The 19,962-nt window shown below is 35.5% G+C and overlaps 1 protein-coding gene across 1 annotated transcript; it reads left to right on the top strand.

Annotated features, from left to right (window-relative positions):
• Nucleotides 1–213: 213 nt before the first annotated feature.
• Nucleotides 214–17,670, top strand: LOC148955506 (uncharacterized). Its single transcript, XM_089108222.1, has 4 exons — nt 214–365; nt 6,984–7,137; nt 9,744–10,150; nt 16,804–17,670. Exons 1-4 carry the CDS (start codon nt 228–230, stop codon nt 17,263–17,265), a joined length of 1,161 nt encoding a protein of 386 aa, XP_088964348.1. The 5' UTR covers nt 214–227; the 3' UTR covers nt 17,266–17,670.
• The last annotated feature ends 2,292 nt before the right edge of the window (nt 17,671–19,962 follow it).

Below are 19,962 nucleotides of genomic sequence, written 5' to 3'. Positions count from 1 at the left end.
GTCTTATGCAAAATTTTCAGAAAGTACTTTACGTCACCGACGATCCGCGTGTTACGCTTCGCGTAACACGCGGAAAAATTTTTGGATATGGTACAATTTTTTTGTCTTTGGTACATTTTTCATGCACTTTGTGGTACATTTTCTTTTGAAGTGTTGGTAACACTGGTCCTGGGACGAAGTGGCCCAGTGGCACACATTTCGAATTCTATTTTCACGGATTTTTTGTAATGCAAGAAGAAGTTGATTGGAATAATTATTTTGACGAGACTCAGCTTGCCCTGGCGCTTAATATTCTAAAAAGCAAGCCTAAGTCTGTCTCCACATATGAGTACTCCAAGAAAATTCAGGAAGAACTATTAAGAAGTGTAAGTTTTCATGGACAACTAAACACTGGTTTGTTGCATTCCTCCCTAGCCAAATTAGGATTGGCTTACATTGCTTATGAGAATTTTAGTATTTAAACATTTTGTAGCAGTCAAGAATTGCCACTCTCCTAAAGGATACATCTTATTAAAATGAATAGGCTATAGCCGAGTTCCAATGCAAGTAGGCTAGGCTAGACCTAGTCAGGAGTGGATCCCTTACCAACCCTTTAGAATTCTACTGAGGAGTGTTGAAATCTGAAAAATCATTCTGGTAGATGTCCAAATTTGCTAAAGAAAACAGCAAAATTTTGCATAGGCTATACCTTAGGGTTATATCTAGCCCCACTAGGGGAAGGAACGCTTGGACACAAATACGGCAGTAGCGATGATATTAGTTGTCATATTTGTTATTAAGGGAGCCAGCAGAAAATTTTCTAGGGGGGGGGGGGCAGAAGCCAAAATAGCAGTGGTGGTTGGGTGACAGAATATATTTCAGGATATTTATTGTAGGAATTAGTTTATTTTTAATTTTTTTTGTTACTCCAACCAAATCATGTAGAACAAATGTTTGTGGAAAACTAGAAAGGAGTTAGGCTACTCAGTCACAAATTATAACTTATGTTTTCCTTATTATGGGTCAAAGTCTATTGGAAGGCATCCAACAATGGGGCAACACACATTTTTTCTATGGTTTTTCCCTATTCTGCTCTCTTTCTTTGGTTTTGTTATAATTACTTTATAGTGCCAAATTTCCAGGGGGCATGGCCCCCTCACTCCTGCCAGCGACCATGTATATATATTGACTGAAATTTGGTGATAATAAAATTAATGATAATATTATCAGTTATGTCTTGCATTGTAAATTAACTGAAATTTGGTGCTACAAATGCTAAAATTCTAAGACAATTATTTAAAGACCTAACATCAATATAGAAAGGAGTTCTAGGAGGTATTTGCATACCCCCACTTGCTCACTACTTCTAATGTTTAAAAAATTATGTGAAAATTGGTCTTAACTTGAGAAAATAAAAATTTAGAATCTTCAAAATCTTTTTAAGGTCCTTTTTATTTTGGCTCCTGTTTATTTTCTTTGACAACTAAGAAAATTGGCTAAGAAAAGCAGCCAGTTAGATACAATGAACAGAAATGTAAAATATAATCCCCTTCATACTGCCAAGTTAAAACTAATAATACAAAAAAAACAGCAACAAAATCAACAAACTTTTGTGCTTGCCCTAGGGCTATATTTGACCTTTTTATTTGGTTCCTTTACCATTGTATCTGATAGTCATGAAAATTAGCATAAAAAAGCAGCCAATTACCTACAATGAAAACAAATAAAGGTAAATATAAAATATAATTTTCTTACAGACGGTTTGACCCTATTGACATCAATAAGAGACAGTGTGAAGATTAACTCTCACTTTATACTGAACCTTGTTGAAATCTGAAAACCCAATCTAGCAGATGTTCAAATTTATCTTTGACTCCCCTTTGCTCCACACAGTATCTGCCACTCTTTCCATGTGAAAATAATCAGGACATTAACTCTTGCTTAACACCACCATTTACAATTGTGTTAGATATCCAAATGAGAAGTATTTACATCCCCCCCTTACAGAGGTTGGATTGTATCTAAACACCAAAAGGCAGATCTAAGATGATAGCTCTTACTTCCCACAATAATTGGTTGACATTCAATGTCATTTTCTTTTAGATGGGCTGATGACAAAAATTTAGAGCTCCTTTCCCCACCTGACAGAAATGTAATCACTTTGGAAAAGAACCCAAGCAAAAAGGAAGATGGGTCATACTCCCCCCCCCCCCCTCTTCCTCAGAGTTCATACTAGTCCCTACTTTCAAAAAGGTAGAAATAGAACATTTAATGCTAGCTGAACTCTAACTAAGAGGTGGAGACCTGATTAGCCTTTCTGACCATTGATCTAATGAGATGAATCTAGTGCCTGTATCTGTTCCTGGTCTGCAAAAGATGTAATCTGAACAGTAGCTCTTGCTTCAAATCAAGATTCTCTTGCTTCAAATCAGATCAGATACAGTCTAACTTATTCTCTATCTACAATATTTTACAAACCATAAACTGTTCAACACAATTTGTTTACCCATTCATCATGCCTGTCATCAGGTAACATAAATTCAGATGTTCTCTTCTGATGACTCTCACCCTTGAAACAATATGATGTTTTTACCCTTTTAATGAACCATCAAAAGTAACAAATTCAAAGTTGAATTCATCTTATAATTCCAAATCTCCAATTCAGTAGGTTCCACCTATTCTTTTCCTTGTGCAGGCTGTGTAGAAGCTAATGAATTGTATCTCTATATACTTTTATATGGTTTCTTGTATGTAATAATGCTGGAGAAAATACGAAAATATTATATTACCCAGGCTTAAATATGATTTTCTCTGATTTTCCAAGGGGGAAGGGAAACTGAAGATCTCTAGCTATTGATTATTTTTGGGATTTCAATGTTTCAAAATTCTCAAGAACTTATTTTGCAATAATTTTTTACTAGTAATATGTACCTAAATAGCAGCTGTTATTCCTCAATAATCTTTCATAGGCAGCACAATCCCACTGCCTAAGTAAAGAACAATGTTGGCACAATGTATTATTTATTTGTTTTTTTTTCCTTTAGACCAGGGCACTCTGTATCAAAGGAGTTGTCCATAGAAACTTTGAAAAGGGCTCATTCGATTGGAAATTAGAGTGGCTTGTGCCCTTTTTAATAGTTGAAAGTGATTGGAAGGGAACTAACACCCCTTCCACGCCCACCATTTTCCCAAATACATCCAATCAAAATTTCGAGATAGCCATTTTGTTCAGCGTAGTTGATTTCCAGATAGAATTATGGGACACTCCCCCACAGCCCTCAGGGCAAGGGTTGTAAGTTATGCCCTGGGGGCATATAAAGTTTTTATAGAAAGCTTTGCTGTAGAAACTTAAAAAGGGCTCATTTAATTGGAAATTTAAAGGGCTAGTGCCCTTTTTAATAGTCAAAAGTAACTGGAGGGCAACTAACCCCCCTCTTACGCCCACCTTTTTCCCAAACACATCTAATCAACATTTTGAGATAGACTTTCGGCTTACTCTACCCCAAAGTTTTGGAAATTGGGTCTTTGAGGATGAAAACCCCCCTCAGCCCTCAGGGCAAGGGTTGTAAGTTGTGCCCTGGAAGCATATCAATTTTCTTATAGAAAGCGTTTTCATAGAAACTTCAAAAAGGACTCATTTGGTTGGAAATTGAAATGGATAGTGCTCTTTTTAATTGTCGAAAGTGATCGGAAGGCAACTAACACCCCTTTCATTCCCACCATTTATCCAAACACATCCAATCAAAATATGGAGATAGCCATTTTATTCAAAGTAGTTGAAGGATCTAAACATTGTGTTTTTGATGAGGATACTTCTCCCACAGTCCTGAGGGCCAGGGTTATAAATTATTCCCTGGGGGGATGTACTGTTTTTATTGAAAGCTTTTTTGTAGAAACTTGAAAAAAGGTTCATTCAATTGGAAATTCAAAGGGTTAGTGCCCTTTTTAATAGTCGAAAGTGGTTTGAGGGCAACTAACCCCCATCTCACGCCCACCTTTCCCCAAACACATCCAATCAAAATTTTTAGATAATCATTTTGTTCAATGTAGTTAAAAGTTTCAGAAATTAGGTCTTTGAGGATGATAACCCCCTCAGAGCCCTTGGGGTAAGGGTTGTAAGTTATGCCCTGGGGACATATAAGGTTTTTATAGATAGTGGTGTTGTGGAAACTTCAGAAAGGGCTCATTCGATGGGAAATTAGAAGGGCTTGTGCCCTTTTTAATAGTTAAAAGTGATTGGAGGATAAATAACACCTCTCTGATGCCCACCATTTCCCAAAATTCATTCAGTCTAACTTTTGAGGTAGGAATTTTCTTCGACACAGTTGATAATTCCAGAAAAAATGTCTTTAAGGATGACACTCCCTCCACAGCCCTCAGGATATGGTCGGTATGTTGTAACCTGGGGGCAGACAAAGTTTTTTTAATAGAAAGTATTGTTGTAGAAATTTCAAGAGGAATCATTTGATTGGAAATTGAAACGGCTAGTGCCCTTTTTAATAGTCAAAAGTGATTGAAGGGCAAGTAACCCTCCTCTGACGTCCACCATTTCCCCAAACACATCCAATAAAAATTTGGAGATAAGCATTGTGTTCAAAGTAGTCGAAAGGTCCGAAAATTATATCTTAGAGGATGACTCTCCCCTCACAGCCTTAAGGTTAGGGGTTTTAAGTTTCTCCCTGGGGGCATATAAGGTTTTTATAGAACACGTTGTCGTAGAAACTTCAAAAAGGGCTCATTCGATTGGAAATTGAAAGGGCTGGTGCCCTTTTTAATAGTCGGAAGTTATTGGAGGGGAACTAAACCTCCTTTCACGCCCACCATGTCCTCAAACACATCCTATCAAAATTTTGAGATAGCAATTTTCTTCAATGTAGTTGAAAGTTCAGGAAATTAGGTCTTTGAGGATGACACCCCCCCCCCCAGCCCACAGGGCAATGGTTGTAATTTATGCCCTGGGTTCATATAAGGTTTTTATTGAAAGCATTGTCATAGAAACATACAGAAGGGCTCATTCGATTGGAAGTTGAAAGGGCTAGTGCCTTTTTAATATTTGAAAGTGATTGGAGATCAACTAACGCCTCTCTAATGCCCACCATTTTCCCAAACACATCCAATCAAAATTTTGAGATAGCCGTTTTGTTAAACATAGTTGAAAGATCTAGAAATTAGGTCTTTGAGGATGACAACCCCCTTACAGCCCTCATGGTAAGGGTTGTATTTTATGCTCTGGGGGCATATAAGGTGTTTATAGAAAGTATTGTCATAGAAACTCAAAAAGGGCTCATTCGAATGGAAATTGAAAGGGCTAGTGCCATTTTAATAGTCGAAAGTGATTGGAAGGCTTGACATTTTTATAGTAAAGATCAATGTGGGTACAATTTATTATTGTTATTTTTTGTTTGTTTAGACCAGGGCACCTCGAATAGAAGGAGTTGTCGTAGGAACTTTGAAAAGGGCTTATTTCATTGAAAATAGAAAGGACTAATGCCCTTTTTAATAGTCGAAAGTGATTGATTTGACCCTCCCATTTGCCTATTATGTTTAAAAACTAAATGTTGCCTTAAGATTAAATCAAAATGGTCTATGTTAATGCTAGTTCCCAATAAGGCATCTCAGCAGTATCCCAAGAACGACTGAGGGTATCATGTTCAAACTTTCGGGGCTATTTCTGCTCTTGAAATTTAACCAAATCAAAATAGCACAAGTGTATCCAAGCAATCAAAGAAAGTAAACAGATTTTTTTTGCAAATGATATCAAGTTTTCTATTTCAGGTCAACTAGAGGAGGTATGAAACTAAATTAAACACTACTTTTTGTTTCAAAATTTTTAAAAGGATGTACGTTGTAAAAAAGTGATGGAAATTTTCCTCCAGCATACAAATGGCAGGCCAAACTCTAAAGTATTAAAAAAAACTAAAATATTTAAAGAATCATTTTCTTTTCCCTGAAAATATTATATCAATAAAAAATAAATAGATATTAATTAAAGAAAACTTTCTCCCCAAAATAGGTTTTTAAAAGAATAGTAAAGAACTCCATAGAACCAAATATGAGCAAAAATCAAATCAAATAATATACCAAGCGTGAAACTACCACAAATCAGCATTGATAAATAAATGAAACCCAAAACGAACAGAAACTACAATAAATAACCGAGTCAAAAACGAGCAGAAATTAACATGAATAGGGCTCAAAACCCCTATGCCTTCCCAAGGCCAGAACATAATTTGTAATTTACTGTAAAAAAAATACAAATGATTGTGCATTGTCAGTTTAATATACATAAACTGATATTTAGTAATAAAAATGTTAATATTATTTGATTTATTAAAGTTATAAAAGTGAAAACATTTATATTAAAAAAAAATTTAGAGTAGAAATATTAAAAAAAATTCACGAATCTGAACATTAATATCAAGAGATTAGTGTGTTGCCATAATGATGACTGTAATCAATGTCGTAATAGATGCCATATCACGAATTCTAAAACCTTACCAGGGTCGAGGAAGGAGTAGAATCCATAGGAATAAATCAGTTTCCATATTTTAGAATGTTAAGATCTGTATGATGATAATAAAAGTAAAATGAAAACATGTGAAATGTCAATGATATTAAAAAGTGATGCAAAATAATCAAACAATCAGGTTTACTGACATCGCTTCAAACAGAAAGCTTTTATTGCTTCAAACTGTCATATCACTCTTCAATGAAGCCCATGAGTGTTGCTGTCTGTTAGTTTTAGAGGTGCAAGGTTTTTGTTGCATGTTGTATTTCATGGCGATAATGATGACCATGAACATGACAATGACAATAATTCCTGCCACGTCTATTTTATTTTAAATAGATTGTTTTTTTTTGTGTGTGATTAAATTGCATCATGCTGAATTACACTTTTGTTATTCAAATAAGCTTATTTTTAGCTAAAATATTGGATTTAGAATGGAATTAATCTCGGAATTATTTATTCCAGTCACGCCAAGTCTAATTTTTTCTCCTTATAGCAAGGAGTTTCAAATAATGAAGATGTACAATTGCTGAAACAAGAAATTGATGACAAAGAAAAGAAGATACTTGAGGTTGAAGCAGAAAACCGACATCTAAAAGCTGAGATTGCTCTTGCAAGTTTTGCTGCAGAAGAGTTATTCCAGTTTGATAGTGAGATATTCAAATTTCCTATGACAGTGGCATCTGAGAATTGAGCTATTCATTTCGTCTAAATTATCTAGGTTAATATAGTGCATAAATATAGTACAAAAGAGGCTTCCTGATTGGTGGGATTAGAAATCATAGACACAAAACGTTAAGACTCCAAAACTGGATGCTTAGTTGCAACTTGTTGCAGCCATGCAATAAATTTTGCATATGAATAAAAGATGTCTAGATATTGATGTCTGGACAGACAAGTGTTAAGACATGCATATCTAACTAGACATGCTGCTGAATGCCAGTTTAAGCACACATTTTTCAAAGTTTTACAAATAGAAATAAGTAGTGTTATGGGAAGGTGAAAAATTGTTCTGGTTCTATCACTTTTTCATTAATAGCTTGAGTCATCAACCTGTAATCTGAAAGTGAGGAGGTCTCTTGAATCTTGTCATATGCAAATTATAAAGATGGGATTGTCGTATCTTAACCAAGTTTACAGGGAGAGGACGCTTATATTATTATCATCGGAATTTTTACAAGAAGGCACTGTTTTGTCTTGACCAAGCTGGCTGGGAAAGAACTATGGTTGTAGCTATGCTTTCTGAGGGATCATAAACCAATTGACCTTTGTGGGAGTTAGAAAGCGCAGGGTTCCTAAAATATTTTCATTAGTACATTTCATATTGAAGAAATTGTTGGGTCCTATATAAAGTTAATAGAAAGTAAGAGTCTTAGTTATACTTTTTGGAGGTCCATATCTGATCAGATCTCTGTAGCAGAAAGAAGCTCTAAATTTTTGCAATTGCATCAAGTGAAAAGGGCTTATGGATCTCAGTCAAATTTTGAGGGAATGTTAAAAAAACTTTTCAAGTTGAGTATTTTGAGTGTCTGTAAACATGCCTTCCATTGTAGGGGAGGGGGAGGGTCCTAAATTCATTACACTAGGGCTAGGTGGTTGGATCTCAACTACATTATTTTCAAACCAAACGGTTGTCCTAAACATAAAGGTCATATACAGATTATAATTCGGGTATTCCACCCACAGAGAAAATGCAAGTTAATGCCACTTAAAATGCTGGAATTTGGTTTTATAGAGTATTCTAAGGTATTTGGCGTATTATTTACTAATCATACTTTCTCTCCTGTTTACAGAAAATTTAAGCTACACCCTTCTGAATAAAAATCCTTAGACCACTGTTCATACGCCAAAGTTCTTTTAAAATATGGAAAAATAGTCATATCAAATTTATTTGAGGCCTTGTGGGATAATTCAGATCGAGCTACTAAAGCAGATATCTCAATAGTAGCAGATATCTTAGTAGATATCTACTAAGAGATAATCTCAAATGCATATCACAATGGGTTAAATCTGCTCAAAATGCGTCTTTACTCCATTACAAAGAAGACTTTTCGTTTTGTTCAATCCCTACTCATCAGAAAAATTTTAAACTATTGTCCTTTCTCAAAGACACTTGAAATTCCAGTATTCTTTCTGGATTCCTGGAACCTATGCAGTATTCTTTCTAGTTTGCTGGTTTTTTCTTTTATTTTTTTTTCTTTTTTCTTCTGAAGATCAAATAACATGTTTAAGTGTCTCTATGTCTGGATGCTAGACACAATGGGAAAGATCAGATATTCGTTGCAAATTTATTCGGGCAAAGGGATAGTCTGTTATCTTATTCTTGAGGATTTCATTTTTTGTTAACGGGTTAAACAATTTGTTTTTTCGAACAGTGGTCCAGACCCATAGTTTAAGGAAGTTAAAGAATGTTTTTGTCTCTTCTTTTTTTCTATGGAATCGCCATTGTAGTTATTTTCAATGCCTTTTAGATATTCGCAAGATCAACGTAGTGTGCGGACTATTGATCTTTATTATTTGAAGCCGTTTAATTTAGATAAGACTTCAAAAACCTTAAGGAGATTGCTTACACCTAAGTTTAGTCCCAAAAACCTGGATTTTAACATTTCAATTATTCTTGTAATCTCATTCTCTGCTTTTTGTTGCGTCTGTACTTCCAGATTAGATATTGTTACAGATCTTGATTAAACCATTGATGACAGTCCAAAATTGGGTCCAAAGAATATTGGAAAATAGAGCAGGGGTGGATCCAGGATTTTTTTTAGGGGGGGGGCAAAATAGGTTGATCCGATAAACTTGCGCTAGGAGCAAGTTTAATTAACGCAAACTTGCGTTAATTAAGTAAATTACACTACTTTAGTCTACGTTAGGGGGGAGGTGCGCCCTCCTCACCCTCTCCCTGGATCCACCACTGAAATAGAGACACTTAAATGGTTTGTGATATCATACTGTTCTCACAAGAAAAGACAGTTTTGTTTCTACAAACTTTGTAGCAGAACTTTGTTAACTAAGAAGAAAAATAGTGAAGCATGGTTGTAGTTATAACAACATTAAACCAAAATTGAGCCCTGCTACACAGTGGTGGAGATTTTCTTTTTTCGTCTCCAGAGATCTTAGCTTCAAGCTCTATCAAGTCCTTAGGGTCCATAATTAGAGGGTTGGTATAGGTTCGAATCCTGTAGACCCCTTTTTCTTGTTCAGACTAGTTTTGATTGCCTAGTGTTTCTTGAAATAATTCTAATTTTTTATTTCTCAGATGTTGAACCTTCAAATGTGGATTACAATTTTTCTTCAAGACTGCACGTCCTAAAAAATCTTCTGTTTCTTCAAGCTTTACACAGAATTTCTCAGAGTACATCCGAAGATTATTTTAAAAGTCTTATCCTAAGACTTTCCAATTGTTCCCTTCAGCCAGATATTTCATATCATAAATTGCGAAACTTAAAAAGACGCATAAATAGTGATTCTGTTGACACCGTTTTAGCTCGGATAGCTAATGATGTTACAAGTTCTTCTTTAATTGGACATTTAGAGAAATTGGACGCTGTTCGAATAATGGCTGAAATGGCAGATTTGGAAGACACGTGTCGAGCGACTATCATAACATCAAAGCTAATGACGATTGTCGAACGTATGGTTAATCGTCTTATTGAATCTGATGACGTGAGTAAAACAAAATAATTAATATAAAAGGTATACAAACTGGAAGTTTTTGTGAGTGAGATAGAAACCTTTTGGGAGAGATCCTAAAACCATCAAAGGAACTAGAAAAAAAAATAATTAGATTTTACGAAAATTGATGGAACAAATTGTGATGATCATGGTATCTTTACAAAGCCTGATTTTTAGGTTAACTAAGAATTGGTGTTTGGGAATTTTCTAGTTTGTTCTGCATTAGTAGGTTCTTTAACTAAATATCCTCTTTCCTATCTGTCATTATACATCTCATGAATGTTAATCTTTCTCAGTAGTAACAAGTTCATATAGATTTAGAAAATAGTGTTTTTTTTGACAATATGCATGTCACACTATGCATGACAGTTGAACCTTGGCCTGCTCAAATGACAAGTATAACTAAGTTCAAAAATATATAATATATTCATTTAAGCCTGATGCCATTGCAGCTCTTTACCTGAATTTACGTCTAGTTGCAGAAAGCAATAGGGTCTAGTTCCACCAGTGGCATATTTGATGTAGCAAAGGCTGGTTATCGGGTTGGAAGGAGTAATTCACGAAAATGAATTGTGAATTGTGATTAGTCTCGAATTACAATTCTGAAGACTTAAACAGGATTCGAAATTATTCCAGACTCAACCTGGGTTCGAGACCTAACGGCTCGTATTCAAAAGGTGGTGACTTGTTGATTCTCTAGTTTCGTCTAATTTCAAAATCGGATTTCAACTTTAGGCCTATTTATATTATGATAGAAACCTGAAACAAGGAAAAATAAAGTAAAACTGAAGTCGGCCATTTGCTGTTTCAGTGCTTCTCAAATTGGCCTAAAATTACGGGATGTAACAGACTGCAGGCTCGTATTTTCTCTTCAACCCCCCCCCCTCCCTAAAATTTTTTTAGAGCTTAGCGTAAAGAATTTTTTTTTTGGGTCTAAACTTAAAAACCTTAATTTTTGTTTAAAAAACTTAAATCCTCAATTTAAGTTAAATCAAGTTAAAAAACATATTTTTGTATGCCACAACCTGGCCCGTGGTGTCACAAAGGGCAAATAATATTTCATAGTCTTACATTAGAGCAAAATTAATGTTTTGAAGATTTTTTTTTTTTAGGAACCGCTTTATTACCGTAATTTAATGGAGAACTGTAAAAGAAAAGAGCGAAATTATGTAACACCTGTACATGCTAAGAGGTGTTGTAGCAATTTTTGATGAGAATCTTATATAGATTGTTGAACATTTTAACTGCTACTTAATGTGGTTATCAGGTTTAGGTTACCTCTGTCTTTTTTTTCAATCATGACATAAAATTTATTCACAAAGAAATCAACAAAAAAAAGAATGAAGCCCAGTAACCTGGGCTTGTATTGCCACTCCAAAAAAACTTATATCCACTTACATCAGTGCAATCGCGTTCCCATTTCACAACAAAACAAGACAATATATTAAACATATTAAACCTATAGAACTACTTGAGAAAAAAAAAATACAATTCGTAAACCTATAGACAATGGTATCTCAGCTGCTCACGGAAGCCAGACCTTTCGACAATATCCCTAATAGAAGATTGTGTCTGAGACCATAGCACCGGAAGAATATGACAAGCAGAGAAAGCAGACCTCGCAAACACTGTAATCGGCCTTCCATACATATCAGCGTGTCTCGTTAGATGCCCATGGACATCAGCAGCTGTATCAAACATATGACGAAGACAAATTTGAGCAATATTATTAATAATATCATACATTAGTTGAAGCTTAAAAAATAAGCACAACCCTGAAAACGGTAAAATATGGATTCGCGAATAAATATTTCTAACTGAGGCAAGTCTATCAATTCCACAAATAGCACGCACAGCTGAATTCTGGAGAACACGCAAAGCGTTCATATGAACATAAAATGTTCCAGACTAAACAGAACAACAGTATAGTAAATAAGGATGGACTAATGAAAAATATAAAAGACGCAAAACTTTCTCCGGAAACTGATGCTTTAGGTTCCTTATCATACCTAGATTCCTTGCTACTTTCGATGATATACACTGTAAATGCTCTGAAAAACTTAATGTTTCACCAATTATTACATCTAGGTATTTCAGTGACTTCTGACGTCTTATTGTCGAGTCTCCTACTGTAAGCTCTTGCAACTAGAGGTAATATAAAGGTGATCTGCCCCCAACAAAGAAACCCGATTTGGTGTGATTCTCTTTCAGGTTAATTAGCCTTAGACATTTTCCCACTTTTTCCATATCATTACTCAGTGTCTCTAAAAGCTGAGCTTTGGTGCGCTCCGCAGCTGAAAAATTCGTATCATCAGCAAACAGTACAAGAGATTTACCAGGTTTATTCGTTTTGTCTCCATTTCCAACATTCGTCGTCAAATCACAGATTGCTTGATGGATGTCATTAATATATATTGAAAAGAAAAGAGGACCGAGAGAGGAACCCTGGGGACCACCGCAACGAACATGGTAATCACTTGATTTCATACCATTCAGTTGCACATACATAGATTGGTGACTCAAATATGATGAAATAATTTTAAGAGCATTTCCTCTAATACCACAGTTGTCTAACCTTTTCAGAAGAATCACATGGTCCACTGTGTCCAAAATGTCTAGGAATATAGTCGCCACCTTCAATTTCCCATCCAAAGCACCATTAATCATATATGTTAAATACTGAACTGCATGCTCCGTAGAGTATCCTTTTCTGAAACCAGATTGGTTTGCATAAAATAAATCTTTCCTCTCCAAGAACCCAGTCATTTGTTTATATAACATTTAAAAAAAAATCGAGACAGAATAGGGAGTAGCGAAATAGGTCTATAATTGCTGAAATCTTCTCGGTAACGACATTTACGCAATGGCACTACTCTGACAATTTCAAATTGATCGGAAAATTCACCTTTTCTAAGACAACCATTCATTAAATAAATGTAACCAGGCAATATCACGGGTAAAACATGCTTCACTACTTTCAGAGACAACACATCCGCTCCAGTCGCTCTATTTTGCATTTCACTCACAATTTCTGTCGCCTCCTGCTGACTGGTTTTCCGAAGAAAAAGAGTAGTATTACTAGGGTCAGGCAAGTACTGCTCAAAACCACCATCTTCTGGCTGGTTTTCAACTTGCAATTTAACTTTTTCCCAGTTTGAGAAAAGTGCTGATCCATTTCATCGGCAATTTGACTAGCACCGTGATTTTCACTCATTTCTGGTACTACCACTGTATTTTCACCAATAGCTGATCTCTCCCTTGTCTTAGCTGAGTTTCCGTGGTTTTCTTGAAATTCGTTTTTAAAATATCCATGTTTCGCTTTCCGTAATAACTTATTTAGAGCAATATTATATTTCCTGTAGATTTCATGGTTAATATCACAATCACTCAAAACACTTATCATATAAAGATGATGTCTTTTATTTACAGAATTCACAAGGCCTTTCGTCATCCATGGTTTCCTTGAAATTCCTTTTTCTTTTTACCATGAGCTACCTTTACACAAGTTTCTTCAAGAACTGAAACCATTCTCCTATACCACTGGTCCATTTTCTTGGGATAAGAACGCTCATCTAGAGAGGTCCAATCAGCTTTTTCTAATTCAGATTTAAATTTTGTTAACGACTTCTGGTCAGAATACGTTCTAGCGTTTTGGGATCCACGGGATTGTGTCGAAGTTCCTTGCAGTTGGCATGAGTGATCGGAGGGCATAGTGATCGGACACATCATTTACAACTACACGCGGGGTATGGATCTTAAAATTCCGCTTCATATTCACAAAATATTATCAATAAGCGTCGCGCTAGTTACAGTTATTTTCGTGCAAATATTGATAGATGGGAACAAACTATGACTCAACATACTATCACAAAAAAGACGAGAATCTACATCATCCTTATTTAAATCAACATTAAAGTCTCCCATAATCACACATGGATAAATTGAAACCGGTAACTTTTCCAATTGTTCATCCTACAATTCCAAAAACGGGAAAGGTGAGAAAATGGGGGCCTATATAAAATATCTAAATAAATACTAAGCCGCATCAGCTTTAGTTCCAGTACCATGCTCTTAAACACCATTTTGCAATAAACAGGCAAATCCTCCCTTACCTTTACATTCAGGTCTGACCTCACGTAAGCACCCAATCCACCATGCCTCCGCTGATTCCTATTTCTCCTGAAAAAATTATAACCATTAGTATCAAGCAGTGCTTCATTCGAAGAATTCAACCACGTCTCAGTCAATCCTAAAATTTGAATATCCCTACCATTTTGAAATAACTCGGACAAATATGAATACGAACTGTTTAGCCCCTACAATTAAGATGAAACATAATCAACTCACTCTTACATTGGATACTTTGACCACATATTAACTCACTAGCAAACATATACTTCGATGACTGAATCCTCTCATATTACTCTTATACTCAAACCTTCTCTAAACACAACATCTAACCTAGCATAAAAATCAACAGGGTTTCTCTCAAGTAGTTCAATTCTTTCCCTAATACTCATAATCATTTTCACCAAACAAACATCTTTGTAACCCGAGTGCACTCCTAAACAATACAATCTCTAAACGAAAAATAAATCGTTTTATAATCACACAACTGTTCATTATATCCAGATTCCCAAGAACCGCGGATAACACCATTATTAGATCACGGGACATTCAGAGTGGTTGAGCCAAACCTACATCATATAACTAATCAATTACAATTAAATTTCACAAAACAAAAATAACTTTTTACCCTCGTTTCACTCCACCAAAAGACAATTTTTACTGTCCAGTTTCCATATCACCCCCAGCTCCACTGTAGCTAAGTCCTAATCTCAGCAGCGTACTTAGCTTCGGTATCTCACCAAGGGAGAATTTGTCCGGGGTTGCATGTTGGTTACGTTTAACACATAAATAGGGTGGGACAGATTTCGTGACCCATGCTTCAAGGCCTAGTATTTCACATGTGCGCAATTATTCTCGGAACGCAAACAACTTTTTACGGGTTTCTCGCACAGATAGCGGAACATTATCAGTAACGTAAATGTTCGACTGATTTGCCACTGTTTTATCACGAAGTTTCCGCGTATTCATTAAGATCTCTCGCTTAAGCTCCTTAGTTTTTACCTCAACCTTCAAAAACTTTTACTGAGTTAACTTCCATCACTGAACATTCGGGATTCATACTCATTTCAATTCCTTGCGAAACGATACCTTCAAGCAGGTTTTTTTGCATCATTAGCTATCCTTAGCCAAAACATTCCAAATTAGTATATTCTTATCCGTCTCCTTACTTTCAACTTTCTTAAGCACTTGCCTCATAGTGCCCAATTGCGCCTTTACATTCACACATTCATCACTCAAAACGTGCATTTGAAGCTTTAAATCATTTGTAACTGATTACACTCCATCCACCTGTGGCTTTAAGATGGCAACTTCTCTAACAGAGTCCTGAGTCATAGTTTCCAGCTTAGAAATTCGATCCTCAATTCCCTTCGTACTCGTAGTAAGCTCAGCAAGGGTTTTTAGTATTTTCTTTAACTGTTGCTAAAACTTCCGACAAGATATCAGCCAAATACTTCAAGGTAATACCATCCGAAGACACGTCAGATGATCTTGACGTATCCAAAAACCGCTTATCGTGCTTATGCTTCTTTAGGTTCAATAAATGTAAATATAACAGATACGCCTACCTTAATTGGCTCTTTTATTTACCCACGTGACGCAACGTGCCGTAATCTACGCTGTTAAATAAGCCACGGCTAACAGCTATATCTCCAGCAGAATCTCGAACACAGCTACCAACAGGCAAACAGCTACCATCAGTTGTAACTTACCACTTTATTTATCTTTATCCAGCTAAATTCACATCAAAACATTGAATCCGCCCTTGAACAGGTATCAAATAAGTCCGGCGCAAAAGAGGTGTCAGCACTCTGAGTTCATTCAGACAACTGAGGAATCATTCAGACAACTAAGTAATGTCAATAAGTAATCTTAAGTCAAGTACAAAAACCTTAAATTGCCCTTATAAATACAGAATTTTTTTATAAATACTTTCGACGAAAGGGCATTTAAACTCCTCGTGAAAGAGTGATTGATGAGTTGAAAATAAAATTGTAGCTAACCGCTTTCTGTCTTGTTTTGTTATTTCTTTCTGAGTTAAGCCCCTCCCCTGACTCTCTCTCTCTCTCTCTCTCTCTCTCTCTCTCTCTCTCTCTCTCTCTCTTTCTCTCTCTCTCTCTCTCTCTCTCTCTCTCTCCCTCTCCCTTTCTCTCTCTCTCCTCTCTATTTCACTCGATAACGTGCTTTGTCTTTATCACTTAGTACCCTCTTCTGTGTCTACAAAATCCAGTGTGCCATTTTTGTGATTCAAAACACAAGTTAAATATGTGTCTTTGGATTCTTTTGTGATTGGATATGCTGGATGTGAGTACCGGTGTATTCTAGCAATGTTTAATGTCATCATGTATGTACAAATGGATTAGTGCTGGATGGAAAATTTTTAGTAGGGGGTGGGATTTCTAAACAGGGAAAATGGGTGAATTGAATGTCATTAAAGCTATTGTGCTATTTTGAAATCCCCCTCCTCTCCCTCCCTTGTACATCCAGGAACATCTTAAAATATTTTTATTTTTCAGATTCGTTTGGCTACTGACACTTTGGTTGTGATGAAGCATTCTTGTAAAATTCGCCTGGAAGTAGTATCATGTATTTTACTTAGAATGAGAGATTTACTTCAAAGCTTTTCCCAAGAAAATACTTTAGCAGGCTCGTTGCTGGGTAAACGTTGTGCTAGTCTAATTGCAATATGTGAGAAGCTTCTAAAGCATGACTTATGTTGCCTTTCTTCATCAAAACAAGAAAAAAGCTCTTGCGATGTTTCTTCATGGATTAATATCTTAAAGCATAAACAACTACAAGAGAAAATGAAAAGTGAGTGTAGTCAAGTATGTGGAACCTACGTTAATTTGAAAACGTGTGTTGATGAGGTCACTAAATTAGTTCCTATTTTTATGCCTTTGCTTGTTGTCGGTTTGGCTTCATGTGAATCTCTATTGAAAAAAAGTATAACTGTAGTTGAGTCAAGGTATATAAGATAAAGCAATTTCTCAATTTTGTACGTTATTTTAGAGAAGTATCAAAATTATGTTAGGATTGCAATCTATTATACATAAGTTAATCAGTTCATTTTTATCTCTATTATCTTTATGTTTTTCATTATTTCCTTTATATAATTGATAGCTTTAGTCTTTAGGATAGTTCATTTGCCGTCTTTGCTCCATTAAGACGTCATACTGTCATTATTTAGTATTGAAGATTACACATTGCCAATTCTAAACGCACAAAAGCCTAATGGCTTCCACTAATACTCTTGTACACATGAAGAACTGATTCTTTGGCTTGGCTAACATATATGGATACTTTATTTTGTTGGCATCTTAACCTAGAAGAAAAACTGAAGGGATTATACATAACATGTTATATATTGTACAATAATACGCAATATATTGTAAGATATTGTATCAATATGTTGTGATTTATTGTACATCACACGTAATAACAACAATAAGACAAAACAAAAATTGCAAAGAAGAGAAAAACGAGGACAATAACAGCCAATGAAAAACAGAAGAATAATTTATGCAAATATTTCAGTTGAGACCTCCGCTCAACTCTCCTCAGTGCAGAATAATTAAAAAAATGCAGAGAAAAAGTCCTAAGTTACCCTTTCATCGTTGCTTCGAAAAGTACTTTATTTTAGTTTCAGTATTTATTTCGAGATTTGGTTTTTATATTGTCCATTGGACTTTTATCTGCATTTTTTCTATCATTCTGCACTGAGGACGGTTTAGCAGAGGTCTCAACCGAGATATTTGCATTGTTTTTTCTTTTGTTTTTCACTGGCTGTAACTGTCCTCGTTTCTCTCGGTTTTTAGAGTTTCTCTCTCTTTACAATTTTTTGTTTTGTCATGATTAGCCAGTGTGGTCTTAGAAATTATTAACAACAATAAATAAGAATATGTGACTCAATTAAAATCTATATTAAGACATGACCAATCCAGCTGCAATCTTCTGTCCATTTTAAGCTTTAATATGGCTCTCTACTTTTATTCAAAATACTTATTCTTTTTTTTTTAATTTTTGTTCGTTTTCATTGCCTAATCAGTGTTACCCTATATGCGAGGAGGGCTACTGCCACGTCAAACCCGGCACTTCAAACAAAAGTTTACGTTTTACAGAACAAATGTCTCGAGCAAAAGCTAATTAAGTACATTTAACCACCGAAATAAGGTAAAATATTGTGCGTATTATAGATTTCTATATAAACATAAAAATACATCTCTTATTTTTTAATTAAAATCAAGTTAGTGAACTGTGAAAAAGTTGAGAGCCGTGGTTAATTGGAACAAAAAAGCCAAGATAGATAGTCTGAGTGAGAGGCAAACCTGGCATAAGCGTTTTCTAAAAATTTCATGACTGAGCATGGTCACAGGAGTTGCAGGCAATTGGGCAACTTAGAATGTTCATATTATATGAGCTTTGTTTACTGGGAAAGCCCACTGGAATTGCATTGGGGATGACTGAGGTTTTTGGGTTGACTAATGACAAAGAATGTTGTCTGAAAAAATATTTACAGGGTCATGATTTCCAATGTTTTCAGGGAGTTAAAAAAAATCTTTTTATAGGGACGTTCCCCATTGATACCGACAGAAAAAAGGGATAATTCCATCCCCCTCCCCGAAGCATGAAGACATCAAAATACAAATAAATGGGATAATAAAGAATATACCTATTAGATATCATTGAAAACAAAGTTTCTGATGGCACTTGCACTCCCTCCCCTCCCCCCAGAATATATCCTAGCGTTGCTCATGATGCCCCACTTCCTTCTTTTGTCTCGATAAGCACGTGAATTCTTTTACGTTGTCATAGAAACATTTTCTGCAAAAAGGGTGGAGCTACCACACAACACAGTTTAATAAAAAAGGGGTCCTGGGTTTTTAATGGAGGTTAATTTCTCCCCTCCTCATGGTCCTTCTTTGTCTATCCAAAAGCTCATGGAGAAATAGAAAATTTTGAGATAAAAACGACATTTCCAAGGCTTCAGGTACACTCTCCACTATCTGCGCAAAATTCCACCAGCCCTTCTTCTTAATAGCTGATACCCGATTATACACTAAGTTCATAATTTAATTAAATCTCAAATATATCAACTTAGTTACGTCAAAATTTAAAATCAATGTCTAAATCAAGCGTCTATTTCGTATAGACTATATGTATCTTTAGGAACAAAAGCCCCCCACGTGGTATTTTTGCCTCTGAAACTGGAAAACTCAATATAGACTTTCATATATTTGGATCGAGTGCCTATGTCCAAATTTTCCCTCGATAGCACTTGGCCCTTTGATTTGAAATGGTTGCTTTGCACTACAAAAAAAAGAAGAAGAAAATGTCACTTTGCTGTGCCGCAATCATTTTTGCTACCTAAGAAGTAGTTTTAAGCTTAAAAGTTTATGCAATTTAGTTCTGAAAATGTGTTGCGAGCATTAGTCCGCAGACGGGACGCGGACAACTTGAAGACGGTTTTGCAAGTCGTCTAGTTTCTCTTTCGCTTAATTTTTTCTAACGTTGTAGTCGATTCACTTTTTTTGGTTTTTAAAGGGATTGGAATCGAAAAACTCAATCGAATAGCCCTGTTTTCATTATGGCTTTTTCGAGCGAAGTCGGCCGAGAAAAAAAAGCATTTTGTTCATTAAAAAACCGACTTTTGTGAAAAAAAGCCACTTCAAATACGC

This window comes from Artemia sp. Qi Xiang Cuo, chromosome 2 (genome assembly GCF_049724085.1).
Source record: "Artemia sp. Qi Xiang Cuo chromosome 2, ASM4972408v1, whole genome shotgun sequence".
Taxonomy (NCBI): Eukaryota; Metazoa; Arthropoda; class Branchiopoda; order Anostraca; family Artemiidae; genus Artemia; species Artemia sp. Qi Xiang Cuo.
The sequence above is the reverse complement of the archived record's forward strand: the minus strand, read 5'-3'. Positions and strand labels throughout refer to the sequence as shown.